The 25417-nt window shown below is 36.7% G+C and overlaps 1 protein-coding gene across 2 annotated transcripts in view; it reads right to left on the bottom strand.

Moving 5' to 3' along the window:
* Positions 1 to 5797: 5797 nt before the first annotated feature.
* Positions 5798 to 25417, bottom strand: part of epb41l4b.S (erythrocyte membrane protein band 4.1 like 4B S homeolog) — a 156423-nt gene continuing 136803 nt past the window's right edge. Inside the window, exons 14-16 of one of the 2 annotated variants that reach the window (XM_018269392.2) lie at positions 19205 to 19238; positions 17860 to 17927; positions 5798 to 8864 (exon numbers count right to left, since the gene is read on the bottom strand). In XM_018269392.2, coding sequence (XP_018124881.1) covers positions 8717 to 8864; positions 17860 to 17927; positions 19205 to 19238 — 250 coding nt within the window. In that variant the 3' untranslated portion in view covers positions 5798 to 8716. Of the gene's footprint in view, positions 8865 to 17859; positions 17928 to 19204; positions 19239 to 25417 lie in introns of those variants that run through there. The other variant, XR_005962239.1, reaches the window with a different exon arrangement.

Here is a 25417-nt window from a genome sequence, read left to right as displayed (position 1 = left end):
ATCAAGAAATTTGTACCCATCTGTAGCTTTGGTTTAGATGTTATTATAATGCACATCCCACATATGAAAGTAACAGGAACACTTGCATTTAAAGCATTATCCCAGTAGCACTTTGTATCATGGTTGCCAGGGAGATAAAGACTGTTTCCTTGGTTTTTCGGAATTATTGTTCTTGTTCCCATTACATAAAAAGAAAGAATTCATAATGACTTAGTCATACGATTGATAAACTATTTTTGCATTTAAAAAGAGCAAATCTCTTTTAAATATTAGATGCTTTGTTTTAAAGGATCCTTATAGATATGGTAAAATCCCACATTATGCACAGTGTGTATGCCAAAAGCAATATTCTGTCAAGTAATGATGACATATTATACATGACTTAAAAGTTAGTATATAGCTGCCCAGTGCCCAAGTACTTTAACATACTGTACATAATACTTACATCTGCACTCCACCCTTTTTCCAGACCATTGACTATGATTATTTAACTCCTCCTGTGTGCAGCATCTTGTATGTTTTGCCCAATTATGTGAAAAGTAAATGTGAAACATAAATGCCCACATAATCTTACCTCTGTTCAGATTTACAGGGAGACTTCCATTAAAGGGAACCTGTCAATTTAAGAAATAGTTCATGTTCCTATTTTATGTTAGTTAAGCAAAATAAAGTTCATGTACACTATATCAATTATTTTAATATTGTTTCTGTTAGTCTTTGTCTGGGGGACAGGACCCCTTTCAATAATAGCACAATTTTTTTTGCTCTTTTTTGTATCGTGCCAGACAAACTGAACAATGTGAGCAGAAGCCTAGACTTTGAGGTAACAGTGGATGTGATCTACTTATATTTTGCTAAAGCATAGGATACAGTGCCACACAATAAGTTAAATTAAGGAGTATTGGTATTTGTGCTGAAGGTACCTCTTGGTCTGTCCTTTTTTTTCCATGAATCTCAAAAAATTTGTGGCTTTCCAATATTTCAAAAAAGCTCTAAAAATTCAAGATTTATTTAAGGGGAACTCCGGCTTCCAAACCAAAATTTGATATAGTGGTCCACATTACACAGAAACGCCTAGTATACCTATCACAGTTACCCGTTTCTTCAAAAAGTATGAATAAATGCCATTTTCTATGCTGAGATCCATCTGCATAATTTTTTAATTGATGTATATTGCAAAGTTGCTTGAAACTATGTTTACTTTTTAAAATGCTTAAGTTATGTTTGTGTGAAGTTCCCCTTTAAGTGTAAAAACCACAGACACCACTAAGGCAAAACTTCAGGTAAAATTTGTCAAGGTCCTACAGAAGACAATGGGAGATGCGCTGATCTGATTGCACCACTTCAGTTTGGACTTATAGAGGTTTTGGGGTTTTTTTTGGCTACGAATTGTATGAAAAACTAATTTTAAGAACTCAAACTGGTTAAATCTGACCTTTAAGGAATAAGCCTCCACATGTTACAAAACTATGTTTCATACAGATTGTTTCCAGTTTTCAAAACAATCACTGGAGGACTGAGCAGCAAACAGAAATGGTCTATGACTGAAATATAAGGTTATCCAACTGGACAAAATGAACAAAGATTTATACACTAAAATAAATTATGCTGGGGGCTTCCTGAACTGAGAAGGGTTTGAGGATTGCTGTGATAAACTGTGCAACTCGGTCTTCTTGCATAAAAAAGGGCATTTACCAGAGGGATGAATTTTTATGCTTCTTTATAAATCCCTAATAAGGCCTTACCTTAAGTATGCAGTGCCATTTTGAGCACCAATCTATAGGAGGAATATCAATGAGAGGCTGTGTTTGCATACTATCCTTTTTGATCAGTGGTGATTTGCTGCCCCTGGCCATCTGAGGTGGACTTTCTGATGCCACTGCCCACATGCGCCCAACATTCAGAATTTCAGCACGTGTGGGGGGGCACATTGTTAGTGCAAAATTGCACTCTCTACCTTAGAAGAGCAGAAAAATCAGAATTTTGGCTCTTAAAGAGATGCTCCTGGTAACTTGTGGCCTGCTGCAGTCTGAAGCGAGTTTCTCAACTCATTGCACCAGCTTCCTTGCTTTTTTTGATAGTTTTACCATACTATTGGTTTAAAAGGTCCTAAACTGAATAAACTTTTTCTGTGCAAACAAGTTATTTTTCATGTGTACATACAGTACAGGAACAATGGAAAATTCTCAAATCAGTGACACCAATATTTTCATACAGATATGCCAACATAACCTACTGGTTTGGAAAAATTTAAATAGGGTTTACACAAGGAAACCATCCATTTTCTTGTGTATTGCTCAGTTTATAAAATATATCTAAAAAGAACTGTTGATGGGAAAATTTAACTGGCATTATTTAATTTTTTACTTATTTTAATGCTCTATTGAAGTCATAATTAACATGGCAATGAATTACGCTTTCTTGCTTTTTTTTCGATCCCTTCATAGTAGTTTTTTAGCAGTAATTATAATGATTGAAGACTGCAAGTAGCAGCACTTAAATAGTGGTGCAGAACTTCACCCTTCAAAATGACATTCAGTAATGTTCTAGTGCCTACTTGAACTTGTCTATACTTAGAAAGGACCTGCCAACCTTAGAAATTATGCCAAATAATTTTTGTTGGCCAAGCAAAACAGACTAATCTTGCACTGTATAAGTTATTTCAGTCTTTTTTCCTTTAGTCTTGGTATTCATGACAACAGCATGCAGGCAGGCACCATTTTGTGGACACTGTTATTAAACCTAGCTTTGTGTCATCCTAAGATGTTATGTGTACCAAAAATAGAGGACCTGATGTCCATGCAGCACAATTTTGGACAGTGAGTAGATAAGGGGTATGAGAGGAGTGCAGTGACATCTAGGATGTCAGAATGGAAAGTGAAACAAATGACTGAGCACAGAGGCGAAGGCAATATATGATTGACAGCTTAGATTTTGAAATACGTAACAGGCATGGCTGTGTTAATAAATATGGGTTTTAATTTGAAACATGACATATTATATATAGCTTTTATGTCTGGTTAACAGGTCCCCTTTAATGCAAGAGAGTCCTGTACTAGCAAAGGCATTAAGATGTGCTCTGGGACACCGGCATTGCTGAAAATATGCCAGATTTAACAAATGGGAGGTTTTCGTATATATGAATGTGGACGTTGCTTAGCACACAATTTTTACAGCAAATGCAATCATGTAGTGTGTGAAAATGCTACAAGGGTAGAATTTATTTTTATCTTTGGTCATTTCTATAATTATAATAAATTCCCATGAGAAAATTTATATTGTTTTGTTTGCCCAGAATATAGTTGTTCCGTGGAAGAGGAATAGAATGCTACAAAACTCCCTTCATTCAAAATAAATGGCGTAGATGGGGCAAAAGTTATTTCAATTTACTTGAACAGGCTTCAAAGCTGGTACAGGTATGGGAGCAGTTATCCAAAAATTATGGATAGTTCCATAATTTAGATTATAATACCTTAAGTCTACTAGAAAATCTGGTAAACATTAAATAAACCCAATAGGCTGGTTTTGCTTACAATAAGGACTGATTTTAAAGGGGATGTAAAGGTAAAAATAAAATCCCAGTGAAAAAATCTTTAGTGAAAAAGAAACCTATCTCCAATATACTTCAATTTTTTTTAAAGATAAAAACGTCTAAAGTTTCCTATACGCAGCAGTCAAGAAAGTAAAACATAGGGGGAACTTCACTTTATACAATAAGGTTTTTTTTAATTAAAAAATGTTAAATTAAAGTATATTTTAAAGAACATAAAAATTTGATTTTATTTTTGCCTTTACATCCCCTTTAATTTTTATTAAGTACAAGGTACAGTTTTATTATTACATAGAAAAAGAAAATAATTTTTAAATATTTTGATTATTTGGCCAAAATGGAGTCAATGGAAGATAGCCTTTCTGGATAACAGGTTTTCAGATTCCATACCTGTAGTTTTAAGGGACAGGTATGCCCTTTATTTTACAAACACTGCATAAAAACACAGGTATCCGATTATCAGGACATGCAGTATTTTTCCAGGGAAAGGGATGAGTTGCCAGCATTTTAAATGGATACAAAGTTGCATAGAAACCAGCGAAGCCTGTAAGGCACACCAGGGCCAGAACTAGGGGTTGACAGAAGAGGCAGCTGCCTAGGGAGCAATGATAGGGGGCGCTGGGAAGCTACCTCTAAAATTGTCTTCTGCCTACCCCTAGTTCGCACTCCCCAGTCTTACTGCCCTTCCTTCCCTCTGTCACCCACCCATGTGATCCATGCAGCATGTGGATTTTATATGAATCTGGGTTTATATGGATTATCTGGCAACTCTACACTATGGGGCAGATTTATGAAATATTGAGGTGAATTTTCGAAAAAAAAAATCGCATTTCGAGCTATTTTTTGTGTAATTCAATTATGGCAGGGCTGTCCAACTGGCAGCCCGCGACCCCCCCCCCCCCATCCTGCTGTGTTTGCTTACCATGTGTAAAATTTAAGTGGTATCATTACAGAGATTAACTGGCCCCTGCATTGTTTAAATCTCAAATTCAGACTAATCCCCTATGTCCAACTGGCAGCCCGCGACCCCACTTTATGTGCCCCCCCCCTACCTGCTGTGTTTGCTTACCATGTGTAAAATTTAAGTGGTATCATTACAGAGATTAACTGGCTCCTGCATTGTTTAAATCTCAAATTCAGACTAATCCCCTATGTTCCCCCTGCATTGTTCCCACATGTAACACACCCCTAAAGCCCTGTACTGTTCACACCTGAGACCCAGACTGAAACTGTCCACATTGTTCACACCATACAAAATGCTAATGGGGCACCAGCACTGTATGTAGTACATTTTAGAGTGGTCCTGATCAGTGGAAACGTGTCTCCTGCTCTGTTCTGCCTTCCCTGCTCCCTGTGTGTGCCCTGCTCTGCCTGTGTGTGCCCTGCTCTGCCTGTGTGTGCCCTGCTCTGCCTGTGTGTGCCCATCTAAAACCTGCCGAATTGCTGTTCTAGCCTATGGGGGACCTCCTCGAACCCATATAGAGTCAGTTGGTGGACTTTGAAAAATCAGTTTTTTTTGGGAAAAACCTTGAATCGAATTCGATCGAATACGCTATTCCTTTTATTGGATCGATTGAAATTCGGCCGAATACAGACCTAAAAAACACTGACTTAATTACGGTTGGTCTTTATGAATTTCAAAGTGTTTTCAATTCGAAATCCGACCCTTGATAAATATGCCCCTATGTTTTCATGCTAACATTGGCATAGGTCCTTGCTCAATCTGACATTCCAGTCATCAAAATCAATATATGGCCCTGATGAGATTTTTTTGTGTAGTGGGGGCACTGTTTAGGGTCCCACACCCTGGCCCTATGCGCCCAACTTAGAGTCAACAGACAACAAACTACTTGTGTACGACCATTGGAAACATCTGCATACAACAAACAGGAATTAAGAATACTTCTACAGGGAAAATATTCGTTTATCATTCTTATATATAATAACTGTATTTACTATGATAGATAACGATTTATTGTTGTACTGTCACTGTATAACTCATTTTCCTTTAACCCTTTGCTAAAGTTGCATGTTTATTGCAAAAAGAATAATTGAAAAAAAAAGTAATTTTACTTTATGGTCAAAAAATTTAAATTTTTCTATCTTTTTTGTCCTGGAAGGACAAAGAGTGGGCACTAACAAATTCCAAGTTGGTCACATGTAAGTGTAGAGTCATGATAACAATGGAAAAGGACAATGGAATGATCATTTGGTAATGTTTGTAAACAAAAGACATGAGAGAAACAATGATTTTGAACAGTTTCATATTTATTTGCACCTAGCACAAATTAATATTCAAACAAATGACACTGAAAATATCTGTAAACAAATATATTTTACAAAAGAAATAATCTATTCAAAAAACTTAAGGCCACTGATTTATTTTAACAACCATTAACACCCAATGGCACTCTGTTTAAGGATATAAAAAACTATTTTGAATTAAAAATTCAATATATTTGCGCACAGAAGTATTTTAAAGCATGTAGCAAGCCCTTTTAACCACAAGCTTGCCTTATAAATTAGCTTAAATGTGTTAAAAAATCCACAATTTAAATATTAAAATGTCCCAAATAGGAAGATACCTCTTATTTGAACATATTTTGTATACAATTATTTTTCCCCAGCGATTCTGGCAAACACACTGAGCTGGCAATAATGCATTTAAATATACGATCAAGCAAATTCATTATTAAATAGAAACTACAAAGCTTTGGTTTGGGTGTTTTGTAATGCTCAAGACAATATTACTCTATTTTGAATGAATTAAATACTATATATTAAAACTACATGAACTGCTTTGCCAGATCAATCAATTAATTAATTAAAAGTAAAAGGTATTTTTACATCATAAGGCACAATTGGTTACACCCGTTGTCCCAGCAGCAGGTACTAGAATAATTTAAAAAGCGTTTATGCAGAATTAAACATACTTATGGAAGTAAAGCTTCAAGTGCATTTTAAAAGGGAAAATATGACTCATAAGTAGCATTTATCTATTTTTTATTTTATTTCAGTATGAGGACATGCTGAAACAAGAAAAATAAAATTTTAATGCCTATTAAAGGAGAAATGCCCTTCTGATAAGAAAAAATCCACTGTAACCAGGTGTAGTTCTGATCAGAGTAATTGTTGCTCTACACCTCTATAACAGCTTTGCCCCAGCTAACTAGAATGTACAACTACTGCACATTTCTACACTTTGTAAATAAATATCTGCTGCTTCTAAAGTAGCAAAAGATTTTCTAGGTTTACAGCGCAATGCCATGCACACTTTTGTGTTTCTGCTGGAGGTCATCACTTTAGGTGCCCAGACATCTCCAGAAGCAACAGCACAGAGAGACAGAGAGAGAGAGAGAGAGTGAGTGAGTGAGTGAGTGTGTGTGTGTGTGTGTGTGTGTGTGTGTGTGTGTTTGTGTGTGTGTCATGTCTGTTGGTTTTCTATTACTCTACACCTACTAGTAAATTATTTGCCATATAGAAATATAATTTTTACCAAAAACAGTGATTGATCAGGTTAGTGATGTTGGACTGCTATTATTCTGAACACAACTGTATATTATATATTAAATATGCTGAGCATGTTTGCATCTTACCTTAGTCTTCATTTATTTTGTTTTTGATAATATTCTATTTGTGACTTTGTTCAACCTATCACAAACTGGATCTTTCGAAATTATGTTGGTCATATACATTTATTTCCTTGAAAACTATTCTAAAAATAATAAAACATCTATTGAAGTGTGAAACAGTAAGAGCAATGGCATAATAGACCAGACACCTCTGCACAAGGCACTGCTATATCAGTTTCCTTATAAAGGTTGTATATTAAATAAATCTATGCTGGATGCATCAGCCAAGCTACGCAATATACTGTAGTAGCTTGCATTTGGTTAGAAATTTAGAAGCACATAGAAAGATTCATATGATCACATTAAGCTTGTGTGCTTGTGTTCTATGATCTAATTATGGAAAAGGAAATAGACAATAAATGCTACTTATGCATATTTTTTCCATATGTGTTCCCCCCACCTTATTCAGTTAAGTCTACAATCATAAAAAAAAAACACAAAGATAAAGAACATCCAAAAAAAGACCCAAGGCTTTTCCATCTAGTAGTCTAACACCACTGCAACACTGAACGGAACACCTCTAGTGCAGATCTTATTCTTACCCAGTCCTCAGGTGACAAATGGAACTTATTAACCAAAAGTACTTTCTACAATTGAAAAACATGCGTTTTAACCAATTATTCTTCACAAAAAAGCACACACATCATACAGGACATGTCCTGTGCCCCCTGTAAAGCATACCTTACTCTATGGGGGCTAGCAATTTAAATAAGGTCCCTGGCATAGTGATTTTACCACAAGCAATGAAAAGTTTTTGAGGAATATTTAAAAGTATAACTTTTTAAAATATTTTGGTTCCATAACAAGTCACAGTTACGTGTCCCTCTTTAGTTGTGATTATATGTGGTACATGTTTGTATGTAAGTTACAGGCATGGTAGAAACACAGGAAGACATTTTAAATGCACCAGGCCATATTGGTCTAAAATGAAAGTAAACCATTTCCACGTAGAATGGAATCACTAAAAAGCACCAGCTTGCTCTATCCCAAAGCTGATGTTGCTCATTATTTCCCATTGCACAGAATGCACAAATAAATATCACCTTGTTATACAGGATTCACTTGTTTTCAAAGGTAAGTTTCAGTTTGTCTGTGCAATATGTTCTAAGTTTAGCCACTGTTCTGCCTTGGGTCAAAACAAGTGACTTTAATGGCTGAATATTATTTATGTTGGTGAAAACAATTATTTTAATTGTTTCAACTCAATGCCCTTAGCCTTTGGTCAGTTGGGTGTACCTTGATGGAATAGAACCCTTGGGGTATGTGATAAATGAAATAAATGTAACCTCAACACCATCTAAAAAGATGAATGCAACAACCCCACACACACAAATCCTCACATAACCTTAAAATTGCAGCTCTATTGGCAATGTTTAAAAAAATAATAATCATGTGATAACATATATAGACCAATCTATACTGAATAACTGATATATTGAAAAAACAACAGGTAAGTTAAGACTGGGACAGACAGATGACTTAATGGAATGCAATGGATAAGAAAGACTGGCAATGACATGCATTGCTCTGAGACTTAAAGAGTTGTCATGAGTTTATCTTGATATATCACACTTTCAGGGACTCCCAGGTTCTTGTGATTCTGCTCTTGGATGAACCGTGAATTCCTGACATCATCACTGGGAGAAGCTTTCCAAAACGACCTGTCATCATGAGAAGATGGCCTGCACCATTTGCAGATTTTAGTTAGTGACACATGAGACTAGCACAAAACAAAAAAATGGTTAAACACTTATAACAATATCAAGCAAATGAAATGGGAAACAAAAAAATGTTTGTAGATGTTCTCTATTACCACACAACAAAGCACCCTTTATGGCTCAGGATACAAAGCCTAAAATATGGTACTTCCATTTAGAATTTAAAAACAAAACTGCTCTAAATACTGGCAGCCATAATCTACAAGTGTTGCATACTTCAACAAGTCAATGCAGACATATAAAGGTCTAAACAGCTGTAACTTTAGTATAAAGTATAAAGGCTCAGACTGGATGCTTCATGCATTCTATGGCACTTGCTGCAGCTTACTGGTACGTCTGCTTAGAAAGTTCAGCACTGTCACTAACCAAATAAACTATCCGCATTCATGCAATGGAGACATTAAAGGAAACTATACCCCCCAACAATGTATGTCTCTATAAAAAGATATTGCATAAAACAGCTCAAAACCATGCTTTATGTAAATAAACTATTTTCATAATAATGTACATTTAGTAGTATGTGCCATTTGGTAAGCCTAAACAGAAAATTGGCATTTTAACAAATAAGGGCCGTTCCCAGGGATCGTAGGATGCACACAAACAAACCATACATGTTAGGTCACATGAACCAATTAAAAGACAGAGTTCTGTCTTTTGCTTCCACTCTTCTTCCTGTTACAGTTAGAGCTGTAGTATTTCTGGTCAGGTGATCTCTGAGGCAGCACACAGACCATCAGGAAATGGTGTCTCAAGGCAAGAAATGTAATATTTACTTAAAGGCAAACTTTTCCCCAAAATTAATATTTAAGCAACAGATGGCTCATGTTACCTAACATATTTGGTTTGTTTGGTATGTTTGTATGCACCGTGAATCATACGATTCCAGGAGGCAACCCTTATTTTTAAAAATGGCAGTTTTCTATTTAGGATTACCCAATGGCACATACTACTAAAAAAGCATATTATTATGAAAATGTGAAAATGGTTTATTTACATGAAGCAGGATTTTACATAGGAGCTGTGTTATGCAATATTTTTTTCAGTTATTATATGTTCATTGTGTTAAGTTCTCCATGCTAATCTCATTATACTCAGTGTGCAAACATTTGCAAACAAAGCTTAGTATGCAGAGACCTTTAAATGAGAACTAAACCCTAAAAATGAATATGGCTAAAAATGCCATTTTATATATACTGAACTTATTGCACCAGCCTAAAGTTTCAGCTTCTCAATAGCAGCAATGATCCAGGACTTCAAAGGGGGATCACCATCTTGCGACACTCACATGCTCAGTGGGCTCTGAGCAGCTGTTGAGAAGCTAAGCTTAGGGGTTGTCGCAAATTATCAAGTAGAAAATGAGGTTGGCCTGTAATATAAGCTGATACTACAAGGCTGATTATTACATTTTGATGGTATTTGCACTAATTTCTGTGCTGCGGTGTAGTAATTATCTGTATTAATTACTAATCTGCCATATATTGTGAAATGTATATTTTGTATGTTCAGTATATTGTGTGTTGATCCCTTAGCTAAGGGACAGCAGCAAAGAGCATGTGCAGTGAAACAGCAGAAAAGAAGATGGGCATCTTCAGAGACACAGATCTTCCCTGCTAAAGGACTGTGGTTGCCTTGGGCTGGTACAGAAGCCCAAAACATAATGTACAACATTTCTAGCTAGTTCTTTAGTTAGGCTTTAGTTCTCCTTTAACAATTCTAATGTTTAACAACGACTCCCAAGTATTTACTAGGTAACAAGGTGAAAGTTCCCCTTTAAACAGCAATGAAAATCAATTCGAGTTGGGAATTTGAAACCATACCAAGCATGTAATGCATGCAGTGACATGCAAATTGTTTGCTAATGCAAATATGCTTCTCCGCACTGCTGGATAATGGTATATAGGAAAATAAGAAACCGGGAACATGTGAAGACTTGTACTTCTAAATATATTCTCATTTTCTCAACCCTGTTACAATAAATGACATGTTAAAGTGTAAAACAAACACTAAACCCTACACTGCACGCCTGTGCAAGAACAATCACAGAGTTGCCAGAAGGCAGGACAGAAATATTGTTAGTTTGCAAAGGTAATATTTGCTAGGAATGTAATCATTGCATTTCACATGTTTCTGCAGGTTTTAACAGGGAAACCACTAAAATATAGAACATAAGTACACAACACTTACAGTTCAATACACATTTAGCATGGAAGGCAGCAAGCTGCATAATACTTCACCCAACGTAACAGCTTTACACATTGGTAGTGTTAACTGCTATGTTAGTGTGTTACCCTTATACAGTAGTGTTCAGAATAATACCAGTATGTTTAAAAAAGTGAATAATGCACCTAATCCTTAAATAGCTTTTATTTCCATACACACAAATGCATTGGGAACACTGCACATTCTATTCCAAATCAAAACATGAAGAAAAATGTATCAAGTTTGTGTTATTCCTTTACAGAAAGTGAAGAAAAGGGAATACTAGGCTGCTCCAAAAAAATAGCAGTGTCTGCATTCTTCTTTACAAACTCAAACATTCACTGTATAAACTGAAAAATTCTGCTTTTACTTTCAATCAATAATATTTAGTTGTACAACCATTTTCTGAGAACTGTTTCTGAGAACTGCTGAACATGTGTGTTGTATGGAGTCGACCAATTTCTGGCACCTGTTACATACCACAATTCTTCTGTATTTCTTGGTTTTGCCTCACAAATAGCATTTTTATGTCACCCCACAAGTTTTCTTTTGATTTATGGTCCAGGAATTGGGCTGGCCAATCCATAACGTTAATTTTGTTGGTCTGGAACCAAGATGTTGCTCATTTACTGGTGTGTGTTGGGGTCACTGTCTTGTTAAAACAACAATTTCAAGCATATTTCCTCTTCAGCATAAGGCAACATGACCTCCAAGTTTTCTGATGTATTGAATCTGATCCATGATCCCTGGTATGAGATAAATAGGCCCAACACCATAGTAAGAAACATCCCATATCATGATGCTTGAGCCACCATGCTTTACTTTCGTCACAGTGTACTGTGGATTGAATTCAGTGTTTGTGGGGACTTTTTTCAGCCCCTAGACAAAAACAAAAATCTTGCTTTCATCAGTAACAAAATGTTGTGTTATTTCTCTTTAGGACCATTAATGTGTTCTTTGGCAAATTCTAACCTCTTCAGCACATCTTTTTTCAACTGTGGGACTTTGCGGGGGGCTTCTTGCACTATAGCTTGGCTTCACATAGGTGTCTTCTAATTGTAACAGTTCTCACAGGTAACTTTACAGCTTCTTTGATCTTCCTGGAGCTGATCATTGGCTTTGCCATTTCTATTCTTCTAACCATTCGAAATGGTGGTTTTCTTCTACTTGTTTTAGGATTTGGTTGCCATTTTGGTTGCAGCCCGTCATTTTCTGCACTTCATATATTTTCTCTTCTCCAATCAACTTTTTAATTAAAGTACACTGTTCTTCTGAACAATGCCTGGAACTACTCAGTTTACTCAGATTTTCAGAGAGAAATGCACTAAAACCAGCATGCACAACATTTGCTGCCTTCCTTCCTAAAAGAGATAGTGACACTAGAATGTAACCTTTTTTACATCTACTTTGCATGCTTCTTATAATTTTGCCATAAAGTATTTGTCAAATGCTTTTACATTACCTGTCTGACTTCCTGTGATTGCCTATGAGGGAGCTGCCATATCTGTGCAGCCGGAGTCTGTTAGCATTAGAAAATTTAACTGATAGGCTTAGATGGGATAGTCAGGTTAGCAAAAGTCAGGTTTAGGAACTTCAACTAACAATTACTTACAAAAACAAACCTCTCAGAAAAAAAACAATCAGTATGGCCTATAGGTACCTTTTAATGAACATTCATATTTTAAAAAAGTAGTTTTTTAATGTCAGTATCACTTTTAATAAGGGCCATAATCGACACCTGTTTCTTCACAGAATGAATAACCTCACTAATTGAACTCCACACTGCTACACACACGCTATTATTTTGAACAAGCCTCACTACAGCCTACTAGTAAATTATTTGCCATGTATTTCTACCAAAAACAGTGATTGATAAGGCTAGTGATGTTGACTGCTATTATTCTGAACACAACTGTATATGAACCCAGCATACCCCTCAAGCAAGGGGGTTTAAGGAACTCTTAGTGGTCTATTTAAAATGTGTGTACTATGCAGAGGCTAAAAGGTGCACAAAGTGCTGGAAAATGAATAGGTCATTTATAAAGCATTGTATTTCTTCTTCTTATGTTGTATATCTTGCAATTGTTGCAATCAATAATGAAAAATAACCCAGCAGTGTATTTGTTTAAACCACTTGAACACTGTAATTTATGCCATTATTTTATATAGCATCTGCCTCCCCACCTGAAATCGCTCATTCAATTTATGGAGGGGGTGGAATATACGGGCAAGAAAACCAACGTTAAAAAGATGTGTAAAAAATTACATAAGCACAGTATTTTTCGAATGGAAACATTTTTATGCTGGAATTGTACAATGGCCTTTACAGTCACCTCAGTAAAGATAAAACTTTTTAGTATGCTGGAACTTACACCTTGCTGCATCGTTTTTAGAAGGGTGTATATATTTGCCCCTCCCTCCTTTTTTAACACAGCTTTATAAATAGGTCTCTAAGAGTTCCCAGAACCAGCCCCCCAGTACTTGAAAGATGTTCTGCTATTAGATGCAGAAACTTAGTACTACCTAATCTCTAACCAACAAAAAAAAAAGGAGGTAAAAGAAGTTAAATGAGTGCATAGACTATATCAACCAATCAGAAGGTAGAATTTACTGGCTGGTCACATAGCTGGATATATAAAAATTAATTGGTTGCACGGTGGGGGGATCTGAGGAAACTTTAAAGGAAAACTATACTCCTCCCGAACAATATAGGTCTCTATAGAAATATATTGCATAAAACATCTCATAAAAACTCTGCTTCATGTAAATAAACCATTTTCATAATAATATACTTTTTTTCTATTATGTGCCATTGAGTAATAAACATAAATAAAAAATTGCCATTTTAAAAAATAAGGGCTGTCCCCTGGGATCCTAGGATTCATGGTGCACACAAATCAACCAAACCATACATGTTAGGTCACATGAGCCAATTAAAAGAGTTCTGTCTTTTGCTTCCACACTGGAGGGAAAATATGATGTGATTGGTGTAGCCAAAACATGGCCGAATGAGTCGCATGACTGGGCAGTTAACATCAGAGGCTATACTATGTTTTGGAGGGACAGAGGCAATAGAAAAGGAGGAGCGGTTTGTCTGTTTGTTAGGCAGGTTTAAAAAGCGAATATAAAGGAGGAAGTGATGTTCGAAAACGAGGGGGCTGAAGTCTTATGGATGGAGCTCTTCACTGATTGTAAAGAGTCCAGCAATTTAATTGTAGGAGTATGCTATAGACCCCCTAATGTAAGTGAGGAAGAAAAGGCTGCTAGTTCGGAGAAAGTAATGCTAATGGGTGATTTTATTTACCCAGAAACTGACTGCAGAAACAGTACAGTCAGGGAAGTTAATAGGAACGAGTTTATAAACTTGTTGCATGACAATTTTATAGCACAAGTTGTAGAGGAGCCAAACAAAAAAAAAAAAGGTTATTGTGGATCTAGTGATCTCTAATGACCCAGAACATATACCATATGTGCAAGTAATTGAACCCTTGGGTAATAGTGACCATAATATGATATTATTTAATGTTTGGAGCAAAACAAAAAATATACACGGTGGCAACAAAAACCCTGAATTTCAGAAAAGCTAATTTTACTGTCTTGAGGGCTGCCCTTCAGAGTACAGATTGGGGCAGAAGTGGTTGTCATTTAAAATAATATTAAATCGTTACGGTTCTCAATTTGTTCCCTTAAGAAGACCCTATGTGGCTTAATATAGAAGTAAAAATGTTAATAAGAAAGAAGAGAAAGGCTTTTAAAGCTACAAGTCTGTTGGGACAGAAGCTGCATTTAATGATAAACACTATAATAAATGTTGTAAAACAGCAATCCGGAATGCAAAGCTAGGTAATGAGGGGAGCCTTTAGCCGAGTCTAAGACTAACCCTAAAAAGTTTTTTAAGTATATTAATAATAAAAAGATGCGGGTTGAGAGTGTTGCTCCTTTAAATAATGGTACCAGTATGGTTGTAACAGGTACAAAAAAAGCAAATGTGATAAATCATTTCTTTTCTTCAGTGTATACAATAGAGGAGTCAGAGTTCCCAGGCTCACTTCATAGCTGCACTGTTGGCTCAGCTCAATCTAGTCATTGGCTGACTCAGGATACGTTTCATAAAGCTTTAATAAAAATTCATGTAAACAAGGCTCCAGGGCAAGATGGCATACACCCTGGGGTTCTAAGAGAGCTTAGTTCAGTTTTAGACCGGCCCATATTTATGATTTTCTCAGATTCGCTTTCATCTGGTATGGTACCTAAGGACTGGAGAAAAGCCAATGTCATTCTAATATTTAAAAAGGGATTACGATCTCAGCCGGGCAATTATAGGCCAGTACATTTGACATCTGTGGTGGGCAAATTATATGAAGGCTTGTTAAGAGATCACATTCAATTCTGTCCTAGTGAATGGAATTATGAGCAGCAATCAGCATGATTTTATGAAGAAAAGGTCATGCCAGACAAATCTGATTGCTTTTTATGATGAGGTAAGTAAAATATTGGACAGTTGGGCAGCAGCTGATGTGATCTATTTGGATTTTGCCAAAGCATTTGATACTGTGCCCCACAAATGACTGCTTTCTAAACTAAGGTCTGTTGGGCTTTATGAAGTCATTTGCACATGGATATGGAATTGGCTACAGGATTGGGTACAGAGGGTGGTTGTTAATGGTACATGCTCTACTTGGAGTAAGGTTCTTAGTGGGGTCCCTCAGGGCTCGGTATTGGGTCCACTTTTATTTAACTTGTTCATTAATGACTTAAGAGAGGGTATTGTAAGCAATGTGTCAGTGTTTGAAGATGACACAAAACTATCCAGCCCAATAAATTCCATCCAGGATGTGGCATCCTTGCAAAAGGATCTTGACAAACTGGCAATCTGGGCAGCTAAGTGACAAATGAGATTCAATGTTGATAAATTTAAAGTCATGCACCTGGGATGTAAAAATATCCAAGCCCCTTATACCCTTAATGGGACTGCACTAGACAAATCCATAGTGGAAAAGGACCTTGGAGACCTTGTAGATAATAAACTTGGTTGTAGCAACCAATGCCAGTCAGCAGCATCAAGGGCAAATAAGGTCTTGAGCTGTATTAAAAGGGGAATTGATTCACGGGAGGAGGGGGCATTCGTCCACTGTATAGAGCACTTGTAAGGCCCCATCTAGAATATGCCATACAGTTTTGGTCTCTAGTGCTGAAACAGGACATTATTGAATTAAAGAGGGTACAGAGAAGGGCAACTAAGCTGGTAAAAGTTATAAAAAATCTTAGCTATGGGGTTGTCTCCACCGGGGAAGAGGTGCTTAAGTGATGATATGATAATGTATGTATTAATATATAAAGGGATCATATAACAATCTCTCTAATGTTTTATTTACCAGTGCGTCTTAGCAGACATGAGGCCACCCATTCTGATTAGAAGAAAAGAGGTTCCAGAAAGGTTTTTTTTTACAGTGAGAGCTATGAAGATGTAGAATTCTCTCCCTGAACCAGTCGTACAGGCTGATACATTAGATGGCTTTAAGAAGGGATTTGATAACTTTTGAGCAAGTGAGGCAATACAGGGTTATGGAAGATAGCCCACAGTACAAGTTGATCCAGGGACTAGTCAGACTGTCATTTTGGAGTCAGGAAGAAAATGTTTCCCCCTCTGAGGCAAATTGGAGAGGCTTCAGATGGGGTTTTTTGCCTTCCTCTTTTTACCTGCCTAACTAGCAGTTAGGCGGGTAAAAATAGAGTTAACAGGTTGAACTTGATGGACGTGCTTCTTTTTTTAATGTTACTTACTATGTTACTTCTTCCTGTTACAGTTAGTGTTGTAATATTTCTGGTCAGGTGATCTCTGAGGCAGCACAGAGACCAACACGAAATGGTGATTCAAGGCAAGAGATGTAAAAGGGCAATGTTTACTAAAATATATATACCAGTTTGATAAGATTCTTTAATATGCCACTTAAGTTAATATAAACTGTTGCTTAAGTATTCCTTTTGGGGGTATAGTTTTCCTTTAAATATTTTTAGGCAAATGTAACAAAATACACAATTTCTTTTAATGACTTTACATGCCCTGTCATGTCTATGTCTAGGTAGGTATATGTTAAATGCAAAAGCAATGTTAGACACAGAGGCATAGATATACAATGAACAAAGATTGCTTAGGTAAGCTAATTGTCATGCTTTAGTTAATTAAAATTTTCACAAGAACCTAGTTTTTACTTCTAAACATGATTATGGCTTAGATATATTTATAGGTTTCTAAAACCTAAGGACAAAAATGGACCCCTTTAGGTTAGGCCATTGCCACACAGGGGCTGAAATACGCAAGATGAACATCAGCCTCTGTGGCATTAGCCTCCTTTCTTGCCTGCACCCTGAACCATTGTCTTGGCTCGACGGCAGGCACACGTGTCTGATTTTGATAAAGAAACACAAAACTTTGCTTTCTTGAGGTGAAATCAGCCATACATGCCTGCACCCAAACTGACACAACAGTTTCAGTGCACCCAGGAGAGGAGACTTATACCTGTACAGAGGTTGGTTGTCAGCCTGAATTTCAGCAGGCATATTCCAGTCCTCATGTGACACTACCCAAATGAAAAGAGCTCAAAACAGACAACTAAAATATTGCAGTTTCATAAAAGACATTTGAAGAGTATCACTAAAAAAAAAATTGAGATTCAGATACTGAACTCATGCTATATACAGAATTAGACCTAGAGCTACGAAATTGATTAAGTCAAAATATAAGAAAACAAGGACTAACCTTATATTAGGAGACATATGAGGGTGCCAGTGTTGCTGACTTTGTTGTATACTTGGAAGGTACTGTTGCTAGAAAATCAAGACAAATAAAAAATTAGACTGATAATTATAAGACCTTTAAAATGATTTCTAAATATATTGGAACAGTTCTCATATCGACTGAATTATTTACTACAACAGGGACTGGAGGAAATATTTTTAAACGTCCACAAACCTTTAGTTAAAAAACTGTATTAGATTCCAAGTCAATGCATGACAATAAGATGAAACGTCTTAACTCTACTCTCCGTGGATTACTGCACTGATGCCCACTTCAGTGATTTTCTGAAAGTGCAGTAAGCAACACATGTGGCGGTATCACTGTGTTTCCATAGTGATAACAGTATGTAGTTTTTAAAAAAGTATTATACACTTTGGTAGTTTGTATTGGAGGGTCAGAGCAAGGTGAAATTATTGTAACCCTCCTCTACTTATATAATGTTGAGCTGTTAAAGCACTTCAGTTACACGTTGTTCAACATTCATACTAGCCCCACTTGGATCAATTTCATTAGGAACTAATTTATGTGATTAGCATTTTATCTGCATGATGCCATACATCAATTTCAATTCAGTGAAACAGTAAGTATCTTTCCAAGGTTTATTAAAGGAAACATCTCAGGAAACACATGTTTTTCTGCAAATCAGTTCTCCTTTTAGCAATGAACTGCAAGAGCACCAGGGAAAAAACGTGCATAGCATTTTACTTACCCATTCCCACTTGCACAGTACAGTAACATTAGAAAATGTTACTCTATTGTCTGTGTGCAAGTGTCTCCGAACACAAGCAAACTATCATGGAAAGGTGAATAATGTCTGTTAGGCACTAATTTTCCCCAGGTTAGCATATTTTTTTCCTAACAAACGCATCAGCTTGGGAACACACCTAGCAATTCTAATCAACAGGGATTGCCTAACATTTTGGTAACTTCCCCAGCAGTGTCCTTGTCTTTTAATTGTAGAAATTAGAAGTTATAAAATGTAAATTGACTGTGGATAAATGTTTTTTTTATAGATTTAGAATGGGCTACATTTTAACCTTCACCACTTTGGTAATTTTGCTTGCATTAGTAAGGCTGCAATTATTTAGAGAGCTAGAATAAGAAGGTTACTAAACTTCCTCATACTTCAGGTTTATAATCTCTACTACACTACGAATAGCACAAGTGCCACAATTAGATGATTTACAAGAAAATGCATCATGTTTGAAGGCTGACACACAAACATAAAATTTACAATAAAACAGTTCAAGCTGCATATTGGAACACATAATAAAAATCTATTGGTATCAGGCCATCAGCAATTTACCTGATATTTTTGTATCTCCGAATTATTCTTAGCACTGTAAAAAGAATACAAAGAAAACGATTGACTTTTTCATATTGCAGTTGTCAAAATTAAATATTAAAAATTAATAGTCCTTCTGCTTAGCATTTTTTTTGTAACAACATTTTTACTGCTCATTTTCAAGTACGACAACTTAGTGAACATAGTCATAGAGAAGCAGTCCTAACATTTTCATATTACACAATAAAAGAGTTCAAACATATAAACAAACCAGTATCGCACATAATGTTATATCAGTTTCCTGTCTGGGAGTTTCTATCACTGCTGTGGTTACAATTTGTATCTTAGAACCCATAAACTTACTAATGCTATATGGTAGGTTGATTGCAATCCTCCTATACGAGCAGTCATTTGTTCAAATCTTTTATTACTCTCAAACCTGGAAATGACCTCCAATATAGTGGGGATTTCCATTTAGATGCAATCGCAGCTGTAGTAATATGGGTGACCAATTTCTGGGCTGGTCTTTTTAGTTTTGGGATGGGTAATGCTAAAAGAAGATGCAGCAATTTGATATTCAGATGGGGGACCAAAGCTGCCTGTATGAGGTCACATACTTCTCTCCAAAAATGTGTTAATTTTGATCATGACCACAAAATATGATTATATGAGATTTCCTATCCCTGAGCAACCTCACCAACAAAGTGAGGAGGATTGTGGGAACAGTTTCGCCAGCTTGTCAGGCGAGTACTATTTCATCATAACTTTATATAAGTTTTCTTTTTGTTGTACACACAGCACTATCTTGCTAGCATTTTCCCAAATCCTGGACCCTTTAGGAAGTGGTATTGCCTCCCCTATTAAAGTCTCTCAATATAATATTGTATGTATTTATGCGTAGGGGAAAGGATTTGTCGGTAAAGCTATCAACAGCCCATAAACTGTAGTTGGGAAATCATGCCTTTCTATGGATGAGTTTTTTTTTGAAGATTCTCTCAAAAAGGGAGAGTACATCCTGATGATTTGCCTAGCTTGGTTGATATAAAATGCATAACCTGAACCATGAGCTTGTGTGAGCTCCATTTACATTTATCTTTCAGCTTGGGGTAGGGGTAAAGTTTGTTTCTCGGGGGGTCTATGAAATCAATGACCCTAGTCATTTTGAATGGTGCCCACATTGCTTTATAAGCCGGGGTTAGCCCTGGGGGAATTCTGGATTGGCAAGGTTCGGGGGTAAAGTGTGAGGAGATCCCACATATCTTATACTTTTTGTTACAGTGGTTCCAGATGTGTACGGTAAATTTTATTGAATTAGGGGAGTGCTGAAATAAAGGGGTCTTCGCTTTATGAGTAAACAATAAGTTACTGATATGATAGGGTTGATGAACAGGATGCTTCAATCTGGGCCCATTTGCGTGGGAGGGAAAGGTTGTATCCAAGCTAAAGTTTGCCTTAAGTGAGCAGCTTCGTAATATTTACCAATATCTGGAACCTTGGTACCTTCTTGCTAATAGGACTGCTCTTGGTATTCTACTTTTAGCGTTTCCCCATATAAACTTGTATATTTTCCTCTGAATGCTCTTACGCTTCCCCACGGGGATGGGGATTGGTAGGGCTTCAAATAGGTACAGTAATTTAGGCAACATGTTCACTTTGACCGATGCTATGCAGCCAAACCAAGACAAAGCTTTTATTCCAATCTCTGAAATTTTGAAGGATTTTGATTAAGTGAATGTAGTTTCCTGTGAAAAGGTCTTCATACTTGGGGTGATGTTGATATCCAAGTATCAAAGGTGGTCTGTTTTCCATTTATAACTAAAATATTGTATTAATGACCTACTAATGACCTCCTTGTATGTACAGTTATGTTTAGGGGCAATACTTGTATTTTTGACCAGTTGATTTTATAGCCAGATATCATACCATATTGTAATACTTAGGGGCACATTTACTAAGGGTCGAATATCGAGGGTTAATAAACCCTCTAATTCGACCCTCGAATTTAAATCCTTCAAATTCGAATATCGAATTCAAAGGATTTAGCGCAAATCCTACAATCGTTTGATCGAAGTAAAAATCGTTCCAACCAAACGATAAAATCCTTTGAACCGACCGATTCTAAGAGATTGATCGGAGGATTTTTCTTTGATCAAAAAAAGCTTAGAAAAGTGATAGGCCATAGGCTAACATTGTACCTAGGTAGGTTTAAACTAAAGAGACAGTATTTTGACTATCGAATGGTCGTATAGTCGAACGATTTTTAGTTAGAATCGTTCAAATCGAAGGTCGTAGTAGCCTATTCTAAGTTTTTTTTCATTTGAATCCTTCACTCGAGCTTAGTAAATGTGCCCCTAAATGTAAATTGGTTAAAGAGATAGCTTTATTACTAACCATCGTCTGGAAAAAAGGGAAGTTTTGTACAAATTTCTATATGTTATCAGAATAGAGCCACTAGCTGCAATGAATAGACAACACCCAGATATAACCAGAATAGAATTCAGCCAAATTCTATTCCGGTAAAATCTCGGTGTGGTCTAATCGTTGCAGCTAGTGGCTCTATACCAGGGGTGTCCAAACTTTTTACAACGAGGGCCAGATTTGGTGAGATGAAAATGTGTGGGGGCCGACCAATCAGCCTGACATTGTTTGATTCGAACCATTAAGTATTCATGAAGCTGCTGGATCCAGGCAAAATTAAATGTGAAGCCATTATGGTATGTTAGTGCCATACTGCACTGATCTTCTTCTGTCCCCACATCCAGCCTCTGTAGTCTATAATAATTTATATTTCAATTGTTTATTCTCTCTCCGTTAGACACTCACCTTCTGTAACTCCCCTTCCCTCTCAGAAACAGGCATGAAAAAAAAGTTTAAAACTCTGTCTCCTCCTTTACACACAAGCACTCCCTCTGGAGCTCCCCCCTCCCTGCCAGAAACTAAAGGTGGATTCCGAATGTGACTTACTTCCCTGCTGCCGCACATTCATTTCTGTGATCGCTGATAAGCAGGATCAAGCTGCAGCACATTCAACACTCGCGTCTCTCAGTGAGTGTTGTGGAGTTGAGCCAGCAGTGTAGCTTTTTTTCATGCCTGGTTTCTGGGAGGGAGGGGGAGTGACAGAAAGTTTAAAAAATCACTGCGATGTGCTGCTGTGACTTCGGCTCCTCTTCTGCTCTTTGCTGCGGGCCAATTAAAATTGGATCGCGGGCCGCATTTGGCCCGCGGGCCGTAGTTTGGACACCCCTGCGTCTATACGGATAGCATATAGATGCAGGGATGAGACACCCCTGTCGTGTTCCGTTTTTAATAGTTATGTGAGAACCCTTATCTCCATTAATCTTAAAGTACACTTCAGGCAGGAATATAATAGTTGTATTGCGTGTAAGAAAAAAACCTATAAATTCCATATGTTGTAATAACTGTATATAATTCCAACTTAAGTAATCAAATGCTAAATCTAGTGGTACTGCTGGGATAGGCTTCTTATGTACGATATATACTATGTCAATTTTCAGCTTGGCATTTAAAATGCTTAACCACAACCAGGGGTGATGCTGATGTTGCCCCCCTTTCCTGCTCTATGCTTAAAACATCAGCGTCAGAGTGGGTCAAGGGGGGCATCTCTAGTGCAATAAAGCACAATAGTGCTCTCTGCACTAGCGGAGACAAATATCCAGGTTAAAAGCCTGAAATTTGTCTCAAAGTTACAAGAGGCAGCTTTTTGCCGCCCCTTGTAACTGGCCACTCACTGCTGCCTGAGGCAAGGTTCTAACCTTGCCTCATGGTAGGAGTGTCCCTGACCACAACTGTGAATTGCCAGGCTGAGGAAAAAGTGCTTTTTATATAATTTCAGAAGATCCTGCTTAGCTAATAATCATTATATAGGTATGGGACCTGTTACCCAGAATTTCCAGGACCTGCGGTTTTTCAGATAAGAGGTCTTTATGTAATTTGGATCTCCATACCTTAAGTTTACCACAAAATGATGTAAACATTAAATAAACCCAAAAAGCTGATTTTGCTTCCAATAAGGATTTTTAGATTGGAGCCAAATAAAGGTACTACTTAATTATTAATATTATTAATAATATTGGAAAATTTTGTTTATTTGGATAAAATTGAGCCTATGGGAGATGGTCTTTTTGTTATTCGGAGCTTTCTGGATAAGGGGTTTTCTGGATAATGGATCCTATACCTGTACTGTAACTAAAGAGATTCATAAGCCAGTCAACACCATTTTTTGCAGTTATGTTTAACAAAATATATTTAATGGCTTATGTACTGTACATGGAAAAATCTGCATTAAAAGAGATCTAAATCTTAATTTAAGAAAAAGGCTAGAAATGTACATTATGTTTTAGGCTTTTGTACCGGCCCAAGGTAGCGATAGCCCTTTAGCAGGGAAATCTGTATTGCTCTATATTTCTTCTCTGATCTCAAAATACACTCCTTCACATAACATTCGCCTCGCTTCTCTTCTAATCACGTTAGCCCATTCTCATCTAAAAGACTTCTCTCTGGCTTCTGCCGTTCTCTGGAACTCTTTGCCTCAAGCAGTCAGACTGTCTCCTTCTTTCCAAACTTTAAACTGCTCATTAAAGACCCCACCTGTTTAGGGAATCTTATTCAATGTGTATATAAAAAAGGAAAATCCAAGATTCTGTAGTTCACCCCCTTTTTGCCAGTTCCGATAATCCGTTCTCCTCCAGATAAGCAATAATTATATTTGTGTGAATGGACCAGCGCTAGAAGCTCAGGGTAGACAAAAATAGAAAAATAGTAGTATATAGTATAGTATTTCTTAATTTGACAATTGCACCCTTTTGTGCAGTTAACTTATATTTCTTAAGCAGCGTGCCTATTATCCATCACCTGCAGGACTAGCTTGCCCTTTAATCAGTGTTTTTTTCAGAGACAGTGGCACCTTCTGTGTGTACAGATTTTATACTCACAGACGTTTAGGAGTAGTAATTGGCATTGAAAATAATAGTTCTTCCCCCTCTATAGATGTTGGTTCTAAAGTTAACTGCACAAAAGGGTGCAATTGTAGAATTTAGAAATACTATACTATATACTACTTTTTTTCTATTTTGTCTACCCTGAGCTTCTAGTGCTGGTCCATTCACACAAATATAAATAAGCTTATTCAATGTACCTTAAATTCATTGTTGTATCATTAATCACAAATTTGTTTCTAAAATACCTGTCTCATTTGTACCCTAACCTTTAGTTGTAAACTCTTGCGAGTAGGGCCCTCTACCCTATTGTACTCTGTAAACCCTCGTTTGTTATTCAGCATTTGTTCACTGTTCATTATAAACTAAGGTAAAGCACTGCGTAACTTGTCGGCACTATATAAATAAATGATGATGATGAAGCCCCAGTAGCTCCCAATCTTCTTTTCTGCTGATTCACTGCACATTCTCTGTGCTGCTGTCACTTACTGTGCTTAGGGACTGACTCAAAATATACATTACACATAGAATATATATGTCCCAATTTAAGACTGATTAAAAATTAATAAAGATAATTACTACATGGCAGCACAGAAACCAGTTCAACTGGCATCAGAATGTAATAATCAGCCTTGTGGCATCAGCTTATATTACAGGCCAACCTCATATTCTGCTTAATAATTTGCATCAACCCCTAAGCTTAGCTTCTCAACCTTCCTGGATCATTGCTGGTATTGAAAAAGCTGAAACTTTAGACTGGTGCAATAAGTTCAGTATATAAATTGACATTTTAGCCATTTTCATTTTTAGGGTTTTAACAATAATTTCACATTTGATGCAGGATCTAGACTCTTTAATATGGCCTCATGGTTTCCAAAAATTATATTTGGATATTCATTGAATAACAAAGGTGTATTGGTATTTAGTATTTATAAAAAGCGGAAAGGACTTTGCATCTGTTTACAGTTAAAATGTGTCCTGATTGGAAGACCATATAGAGCACCATATAGCTCAAGATTAAGAAACAGTTGTTCGTTTACAGAGCAGTAGAAATTACAGAAAAATTAATATACAGGTAAATACTAATAGAGTATATAGGGAATAATGCACCCCCCCAAATGTTATATATAAGGTCATTATTCATCACGGAGAAATTCCGTCACCATATAAAGGAAAGAGGCCACGGAACTCTGAGGTGACTTCTAATATATTCATACAACATAACAGCACATATTTTTTTTTATAAAACACAGGTTTCAGCAAGTCATGTGCTAAATTA

This window comes from Xenopus laevis, chromosome 6S (genome assembly GCF_017654675.1).
Source record: "Xenopus laevis strain J_2021 chromosome 6S, Xenopus_laevis_v10.1, whole genome shotgun sequence".
In the NCBI taxonomy this organism is placed as follows: Eukaryota; Metazoa; Chordata; class Amphibia; order Anura; family Pipidae; genus Xenopus; species Xenopus laevis.
This window is presented reverse-complemented; position numbering and strand designations above follow the sequence as displayed.